At 51.9% G+C, this 9,083-nt stretch overlaps 3 protein-coding genes across 3 annotated transcripts; 1 reads left to right on the top strand and 2 right to left on the bottom strand.

Annotated features, from left to right (window-relative positions):
- Window positions 1–230: 230 nt before the first annotated feature.
- HO173_009372 (uncharacterized protein) lies at window positions 231–1,998 on the top strand (the record flags this gene model as incomplete). The annotated part of the gene is made up of 2 exons (XM_037311262.1): window positions 231–700; window positions 777–1,998. The coding sequence occupies 2 exons, from the start codon at window positions 231–233 to the stop codon at window positions 1,996–1,998; spliced, it is 1,692 nt and encodes a 563-aa protein (XP_037161919.1).
- Window positions 1,999–6,261: 4,263 nt separating this feature from the next.
- HO173_009371 (uncharacterized protein) lies at window positions 6,262–7,203 on the bottom strand (the record flags this gene model as incomplete). The annotated part of the gene is made up of 2 exons (XM_037311261.1): window positions 6,262–6,683; window positions 6,858–7,203. The coding sequence occupies 2 exons, from the start codon at window positions 7,201–7,203 to the stop codon at window positions 6,262–6,264; spliced, it is 768 nt and encodes a 255-aa protein (XP_037161918.1).
- Window positions 7,204–7,959: 756 nt separating this feature from the next.
- On the bottom strand, window positions 7,960–8,514 carry HO173_009370 (uncharacterized protein; the record flags this gene model as incomplete). The annotated part of the gene is made up of 1 exon (XM_037311260.1): window positions 7,960–8,514. The coding sequence occupies one exon, from the start codon at window positions 8,512–8,514 to the stop codon at window positions 7,960–7,962; it is 555 nt and encodes a 184-aa protein (XP_037161917.1).
- Between the last annotated feature and the right edge of the window lie 569 nt (window positions 8,515–9,083).

Here is a 9,083-nt window from a genome sequence, read left to right as displayed (position 1 = left end):
ATTTCGTGCTTGACGTCTGTCGCTCAATTGCATTCACACTTTCAGTCTTCTCTGGCATTGCGTTCCCCGAGCCATCACCAGCGCTTTGTATCGGGCCTGACCGAACCACGTTTGAAATAAGCCGCTGCTCCTCGGGATCTAGTTGTTCTCGTCAACCTCTACTATGCCATTGCCAAGAATTCTAAAAATCATCAGCTTAGCGACGAACGATCGTGCTATACCCTAAACGCATGGCTGAGCTTGGCCTTATTGCCTCGGTCATCCAGGTCGCCGATGTTGGCATTCGGCTCAGCGTCACGCTCTACAAATTTGGCCAGACCGTCGTCAGCGCTGATGACTCAATTGTCTTCATCTCAAAAGACATCTCCCACACATGCTCCATTCTCAAAACGATAGGACAGAATCTCGAGAAAGATCGCGAAGCACGACTGTACTCACAAGATGCCATGAACACGGCGGAGACCATTGTCAAAGAGTGTCTCGAGATTTTCCACGAAATGGACAGGGCTCTCTTGAAGAAGATTAAAAGAATCGGATTGGATGGCAGCTCTAGCCGAGCTGCTGTTGTCGCGCTTGAAAGACTGAGATGGCCCTTCCTGAGACCGAAAATAATGCTCCTGTGGAGCAATCTCGACAAGTTAAAGTCTTCGTTAGACTTACTGTTGAACGTCTTTATCTATGCTAGACATCTGACCGAGCGGTGAGCTTCCATATCCGATTCCTATCTCGATCAAACGGCCTTGTTGTCCATTTCGCTTTGCTGACTGTCAGTGCAGAACGGAGGAACCCTCGGTCGTCAATAACCAGCGCCGCCTAATCGAACACCTTCTTCACACAACTACAGAACAAACACGCAAATATGAGTCCTTGAAAGCGGCAATGGACCGCCAGGAGAACCTTGATATCGCCCACGATTCCACCCATGATATTATACCGGCAACACCGGATCTGGATGCAGCTATACCCACCGAATTGCCCAACAAGAGCACGACCATTAAGCTGTTGGAGGATACCGGGCTGGATCCTGGGACTGCAAGTCTGGAGAATTACTTCACTCTCATAGAACACCTGATGACAGAGGTTGAAGCCGAGGAATACAACATTGGCCATGATATGAGGCGTCGCATAAGAGACGATGTCATCCATACCCACAAGCGTGAGACACGGCTTCTTAGAGCAGTTCATGGACATACCGCGCTTAAAGAGAAGATGCGAGAGGAGTCTTGGATACTAGCAGAGATGGTCGAAGAAAAGGTAGAAGAAGGAGAACATTCGCAAATAGAACACCGGGTGGAAAGCTCGTCTGGAGCTAAATTCGCTCGAATCGGAGACAGTAGCCCCCAAATTCTCGGTTCCAATCCGAGTCACTCGCCCCAAGAGGGCGTAACCCGAAAGCAGGTAAAGGGCTATGAAGGGCCGCCTGAGAATATCCGCATGACCACTATGGATCGAGTCTATGCTTCTACGATCAATCCTGTAAAGGAATTTTTCCTCAATAACCGAGAAGACTCGTGGAACCCCCTCGACTTAGGCTCCGAAGCTCCAATGGTTGAAAGCCCTAGAGCGGCCGAGGAAAATGGCTGGGTGCCATTCTGTATATCTGGACCCTCAAGGCTCCTCTACCGTAGGATCCTTCCATTGAATCCCCTGAAACCGTATATACAGAACGAGCATATGCCACAATGGCCTTTCTTGCGATCTGGAACATCGATGCTAGTCACTGAGAAATCTCACATTGTGGAAAGTATAGCATCGTCACAAGATCTTGCCGCCCTTACAGATTCAACAGATACGGACACCTTCGTCAGTGCGAGGTCCGTGATTGGCGAACGAGCCTTGGACTCCAATTCTTTTTGCCCGGTAGAGGATGAGAAGGATGGGCCTCTGGTGGTATTTGGCGATCAGGAGCATGGCGATTTTAGGGGGAAAGACGGCGGGCGATTCGCAGTTGATCCCTCGCTCGATGGGCTGCTGGCAGCTTGGGTTAATGGGATATAGTGGACAGCGATCGGGGAAACTGACGTTGGCAGTCTTCCGCTCAGGGATACAGCAAGCAATGACAGCAGCCATTTTCAGTAAGCCACCAGGTCATGGCTGGAATGTGGGAGCATGGACGGTACCTATCTATGTGCCGAACCCTACAGCACAACCCCTCCAGATGAGATTGGCCACCGTTTCATTTGGGCGCTTCACTGCTTTTTGACGAGGCTGAAAGCACATCGCCAGAGTTTAATTGGATGATGGCTGCCGCCTCAGCATGCATGTACTGCAATCATCAAGATTCACAGCTGAAACAGAATCTGCGGCGGCAGACAATGACATTATAAGACCATGAGCACATTGACCAAGCTCCTCCCACAGACGTCCAACCCTCGCCATGAATGAGACCACCTTTCCCCACCGACGTCGAACTTACCCAGACAATCCACTCTGATCCTCCTCAGCCCCCTCCTCCCCCGGCTTCCCCGAGCCCAACCACACTACTCCCCCGATCAAACCGTCGAACCCAACCTCATCCCTCGCAACCCCAGCGCACAAGCCTCCCTCCGCTGTCAAAATCGTGCTAGCGGCCTCACAACGGGCCTCTGCTTCTCGCACCTCCGTCACACCCGCACCTGCACCGTCATGACCTGAACTGACCCCAGTCGCTTCCAGCAATGTCCCCAAACCCTCGGGACCGATCGTGGCTTTCGGCGTAGTAACACCCAGTGGTGTTGTTCGGCGGGTCCGAACACGATTAGTTAGTGTATTGATGGCGGTGTGTGGGTGTTTTGTCCGGATAAGAATAATATGGGTGCGGTCATGGGGGGGACGGGGTTTGTGGGTGGGTTTCAGCTTGAGGCTGGGGGGTTGTTGCGGACGAGTACGGGTATAGCGGCCTTCAGCGCTACGTCTACGCCTGTCGTTGTTTCTATGTCCATGCCTATCGCGGTCTTACGCGACCTAGAACAGCCTCGAGGCTCACGAGCTCAACAGGATCACACTCATGAAGAAGCGTCTCAGGTCGCTTATGACATTTTGGTTGATGCGCCTATCGGCCTGAACAATTGTTCGGTATATAGTCGCGTCTTCCCTCCGAGAGATCGAAATTGCCGACATTCTCAGTAAGCGTCCCGCCCCGTCAAGGCAGCGATTGTATATAGGCTCGTCCCTGCATTGCAGTCTGTCACGCTGCGCTTTCCCATTCCGGTAATCGAGTCATCCTTTCAAGCAAAGTCTCTGTCCAACAGCATCCAGAACCAAAGCAACCACCGAGCCATCATGCGGCCCCATTGTCAGCTTGTCGCCCTCGTCGCCCTGATTCTGCCCTCGGCTAAGCGCTTCTCCTCGCCAACCCAACTCCGTTGTCGAATGTGACATCGTAACAACAGGTCTCTCACCCTCTTGCTGGGATGAACTCAATATGAATGCCTGGTTCCAGGAGTGGCTGGCGAGCACGTCGCCCAACGCGACGAGCGGTGCTGCTGTCAGGTGTCGAGACCAGGAGTCGTGGTCTGTATGCTTTCTGCGGCTGAGCCTAGGCGTCGCGGGACGCGATTGTTCCACGATCAATACAAGCGGGAAGAACTCGACATGCCCGATGCCAAAATTGGGCGATCCGCCACACAGCCCGCAGCTCTTCTATGGAGTATGGAACATATACAATTCGCCCCTTTCTCCACCGCGACTATTAACGCAGCACCGCATCACCAATTCATGTCCCAGAACCCGCTAACATCCTCTCCGACAAGCCATCAACACCTACACAACCACCCTCTCCACCGCCCTCCGAACCCTCTCCCAAACCAACCCCACAGCCCTAGCCACAGCCGCCACCACCTCCGCGAACGACACCTCCCGCTTCGCCAACCCCACCCAAACCCTCTCCGTCGACGTCCCCCTCCGCGCTCTGCTCGAGAGGGAAACCTACGGCTTCGCCCTCCCCGCTACCCCCAACGCCGGCTTGCTCACGTTTCTGGAAACCTACCCCGCGGCGCAGACGTACGGGTCGTTTACGAGCGTGTCGGAGTTGCTGGTGCTCTTGCTGCAGAGGTTGGGTCAGGTGTCATGAGTGACGTGTCGAGTTTTCTGACGGTGGCGGAGCGAGGGGCGTTTTCGACGGGCGAGGCGGTGGGTGGGGCGGGGTTGGTGGAGGCGTTGGGGACGTAGGCGTGGGGTGGGGTTGTGTGCGTTGCGGACGGTTGAGATGGAGATTCTCATGGGGACAGATTTGAATACATCTGTTCGACGATTGGGGAGGGGTCGATATCCGCAGCTCCGGGTCTGGAAGCGTCTGTGTATGTTGTACGGAGGGTTTGGATCGCCCACGTGGACATTCTTCCTGGTGTCGCTGGGAGATTTCGGAGTAAGGGTAGAAGCCTTCTATTCGTTGCTGCCACGGCCGATGCCTTGTCCCCAGTACGTTTGTCAAAATGGGCTCTCTCAGCAACATGTACTTCTCTAGCGAGTCCCAAAGCTATCTCTCAGACCAGACATCAACCTGTGACATCGGACACGTCGCGGTATGAACACATGGCTCTCTAAGACCAAATATCGAATCTCCGTATCGAATCCGTGTTCTCCCCTTACAACCATACATTCGGAGGCGCGAGACGGATTCAGAGAAATTCCAGCGTAGCACAATCCTTCACGGTTTCTGGTGACGAGCAAAAAATCCCAGCTGGCCGTTGACCGCGAGCCAGTATCCGATCCAGAACAACATTCTGCTCTCCAAAGATAGCATTGTCCTTGCCTTTTCCCGACCTAGAGCGTCTCGGAGGCCGCTGTGACCCGGTCTTAATATCCCAGCTCTGCACCGTCGTGCAAGATGTATGACCCATTGACTTCGTAAGTACTGCTGGAGACGGCATGTCGGAGTGTCCCACCTAGCTGCCGAGGTCTTCAAAACGCAGAGAAGGTGCCATGCGCCGTGGTCGGTCGGAGGGTAGAGTCTCGTGAGGGCAGGTTTGAAGTTTTTCTTCAAGGCCAACGTGTCGGGTTCGAAGGCAGACGGTGACGCGTCCGCGGTGGCGTCGATTGGGTAGTCAGGGAGCTCTATCGCAGTAGCAGTAAGCAGTCTCTCATCGTCGTCCGTCGGTCGGTCGGATGTGGGTTCCAGCTGGGTTCTCGGTCGGCAGAACATTTTTTGTATCGTTGTTGGATGTGCACGCGCCTGTTGTGAAGATGCATGCTTGGGGTTTGTGTATTTATTAAAATGGTTTCGGAGCAACGGATGATGGAGCCGAGGCGGGTAGATGTCTGGGCCCAACTATGCAAATTCCATGTACCAAATTTCGACCTATTGGCCAATGAAACATGTTAGTTTGTGGGAGTCAACAACTCACCGCTTTTCCCCTAGTAACAAATTTAATTCTTTTCTAGACAATTCGTTCACCGGGCAAGGAAACAAAAGAAGAGTGTCAATGAACTGCAAATGAAGCGGTGCAGCAGGGCGCTTGGATGTGGATCGGTAGACATCATTATCGCTATGTAGGAACCTATACCGATAGCTTCGGCGAGACGGAGCGTCGAAGACCCGATTTGTCCAAAGACTTCGAGACAGGTGAGAATCGGTCTAAGTCTAGGCATGGTTTTATACCCAGCTGCGTCGGAAGCGCTGCGTGTGCTTGAGTCAGGGGTACCAATGGACTGAACATCTTAGAAAACACCAGGAGCTACGCAAGTGCGTCTCCACAAGATGGCCAGCTCAATATACTTATGGCGGCGTGCCGAAATGAGATGCTATCTCTCATGACACCTCAAGAGCTCAGCAGTAATGGAGAGGTTCGATGATAAATATATCAAGGCTCTTCCACATCATTGGGATGACAATGTCACTACCATGTTCCTAGCCAAGTACGATACTCGTCTAGGACTCAATATTCCACTTCTCGGCTAACACGACTCAAGCTCCGCACTGTGCAACCCAAATGGGATCTTCTGCCGACTCTCCTGTACCCAAGAATCCCGTCACACAGACGTTACACCTGTGTTTTCCTTCACTGTCCTCCACCCCTTTCATCAAGTGAATCTTCGTCTTGTGTCACACCGGTCGCATACAATGCCAGTCTCGTTAGCAATGTATCGGTTGATAGGATCAGCCAGGTTGCCACACAGCCACTTATTTGCAGGCGCTAGGTAAGTCCACAGTGTCTCCACAGTATCGCACTTCTGAAATGTAACCACTCCGCACCAAAGGGACTAGCAGAACAGCAATTACAAACGGATAGCGAATCTACCGTTCAAGATATTCCCAAAATCGTTCACTTGCGCTAAATGGTCCTAGTCTTGCGGGTTTCTAAATGGCACGTAATAGGTTCTTTCTTCCTTAGGGTCCTGGCTTTTTACATGATTTCTAACGTGTTGCTGGGAGCTATATTCGAGAGCATCAATAGTCTTCCCTGACTTGTCGGAATTTGGAAGTCTAGGGATGTGCTGTAGTCTTCCGAAGGACAAGGTCTCGTGCGGGCAGAGCTGAAGGCATCTCTTTGGAGGAGACGATGAGGGAAAAGCCTTGTTCTCTGCGACCAGTGCTTGAGCGTAGTTGAATGTGCGAACGGATGGAGAAAGTCGATTATGAAGCCGGCGTACTAGGAGGACTTGGCACGGGACCCAGTGCCACAAAGTAAGAGGCTGCGTGGATGTCCCGTGATGGGCGATGGTATATGGCGTTTGAGCAAGATTGAGGCCTCTTCCCGTAATGACTAGATTGTAGGATAATTCGCAAGTATCCTTGTATTGTGGTCGATAACTTTTCCTTGCAAGGCGCCCTGCAACGCATGTTGCTATTTCGCCACCAATGTGCCCGGCTTCAGCCAAAACGAGGCTCCTAAACCTCGACCCGATTCCGAGAACTTATACTTCTCAATATTCCTCACCGCTGTCAGAGCTTTGATCCTGGGCAGGATCGTACTCTTCAGCCAAAAACTCCAACTCAACCAATTCAGCTTCCGGCGGTGCATCCCCGTCCGTGGAAATTTTCGGTTTGCCACCGCGGCGAAGCTGTTGGAGGGGCAGAGACCCAAAGATCAAAGATCCGATGCCCAAAATGACGCCAACTGCCAAGACGACCAGCAGAGCTCTTAAGAACCACTTGAGCGCTATGGCCAGCCAGTGTAGGAACGCGGCAAAGAACGAGGCGTTCTCCACCATTGGGGCACCAAGAGAGCTCCAGAATGGAGCCTCATTGCCAGGTACTACAGAAGGGAGAGCTGGTGAGGCCATGACTTGGGGAATCTGCTCTGGTAAGATATAGTGGACTGGATCTATTGAAGAGCGTTGGGCAGGTGGCGTCGTATAGCTGACGGGAAGTATGGCGTAAGTAGTCTTGCGACGGGTCACGTGAGCGTCAATAATAATCGCCAGGATTGAGAACAGCCGCTTTGTTGTGTGACATTAAGTACTCTTCGAAAGAGATAGCATTTCCTTCTTAGAATCTCTCAAGATGTTATTCGAAAAAATAATAGAGATTGATTGATCATAAGGTGAAGAATGACTCCGCCATCCAAGCGTGTCCTTTGTTTCTATCAATTTCTACGAACACCATCATGAAGCCCATCATTTCTCCTATTCTCGACAGTTCTTTTAAGCGTCGCCAACCCGACGTACCCATTAGAACAGAAAATAATATCAAGCCAAAGCCTCCTCCTGCCGCTAAGACTGATCGTCTTGTCCTGTCTTATCGGCACTAAAACATTGGAAGCTCGCCGCAAAAGAAGAGAAAAGGGTCGACGCAATCTCTACTTGAGCTATGTATCTTACACAGCGTCGCGTCGAGCTTTTACGAACTTATGGTCGGCCTGCTCTGGTATCCCTAAAAGCCTGGCGTTCCATCCTCTTTTCTCTTTCTTGTCGGTAGAATTCTTTTAGGTACTCTTGTTTCCTGGCAAATCTCTGCGCTCCCTTGGGATCAAGGAGTATTCCCCGAATCCCCTCGGCATATTCGATCCTATCATCTACCGTCCACGGTGCATCCATATTTCACGGCTGAGAAAGATCGCCGACAAAGACTTCGACGTTCGTCAATGGCAGTATCGCCATTTTGTGCACAAAGTCCAGACGTCGAGTCTGAAATAAGCCGAGTTCATTCCCCCGAGCTTTCGCCTCTTGAAAGAGCGTGGCATACATTGAATGATTGATCTGCAGGCGCAGACTCCTCAGTCCAGCCAAGGATCTGATGAGCGTCATCCCAAGGACATGGTTCCAAGGTTTGTCTTCCCCCCAGACCCAGTCCATCTGCAACCGCAGCCTTCTCAACGACTGCTTTTGGCGCGTCGTTTGTGCGTCCATGAAACGATCCAAGCTGGTGGCCGCATCGTTGAAAGAAAAGGTATTCGTCGACCAAAGTATATTGTTCGCGTCGTTGTAGATCTGCCGACAGACTCTCAGCGCGGTCAGGTGCATTGACTCGTGATCCGATCGACGGTGGTTAGCGCCAATCTTATACGCCGGCTCGACGTCACAGCGATGATGCGGTTGTCGCCAGACGGTTTCCTCGTCGCCATTGATATTAACCCATGTGAAGTCTTCGACCATTTCATTCTCAGGGTACTCATGTTGACACACAACATGTCTCCAGGATTGCCTTTTCTCATGCGGGATTTCTGCCGATATACTCGAGGTGGATGAGCGGGTCTCCTAGCACTCCTGCCCATACTTCGTCGCGAATCTCGAGCCGTAATCGTAACAGGGGCGAGCATGACGCTTTTCGCGCATTACTGTCATTTGGAAAGTTAGCACCAGCAATGGCTGCAAGCGATGCCTGGAGGCTGCCTCATACATTGCTTAGGTAGCTGCATCCTTGGGCACGTTGAAAGGGACTCTTTTCCTGGCCTTGCCAACCGCCTTTTCTTCCTCACTCTTTCGCTTCGTCATTGTTGCTGACATTGATTGAAGTGAGGACGTGTCGCGTCTAAGGATTTAGATCACGCGGTAGTCTGCTGGTGCTAACTCAACCTGATTAGATTTAATCAACAAGCGACCCCGGACGAAGTACCTAACGTAATCGTGTACGGGCGAGGTCTGACATATTTTCCCCAAAGTTTTTCCGTCCCGTCACGTAAGAGAGTCAGAATACTGAGACTAGCCGTGATTTTGTTTTCGCT

The sequence above is a fragment of the Letharia columbiana genome (assembly GCF_014066305.1).
Source record: "Letharia columbiana isolate WasteWater2 chromosome Unknown Sc0000039_s0, whole genome shotgun sequence".
Lineage (NCBI taxonomy): Eukaryota > Fungi > Ascomycota > Lecanoromycetes > Lecanorales > Parmeliaceae > Letharia > Letharia columbiana.
The sequence above is the reverse complement of the archived record's forward strand: the minus strand, read 5'-3'. Positions and strand labels throughout refer to the sequence as shown.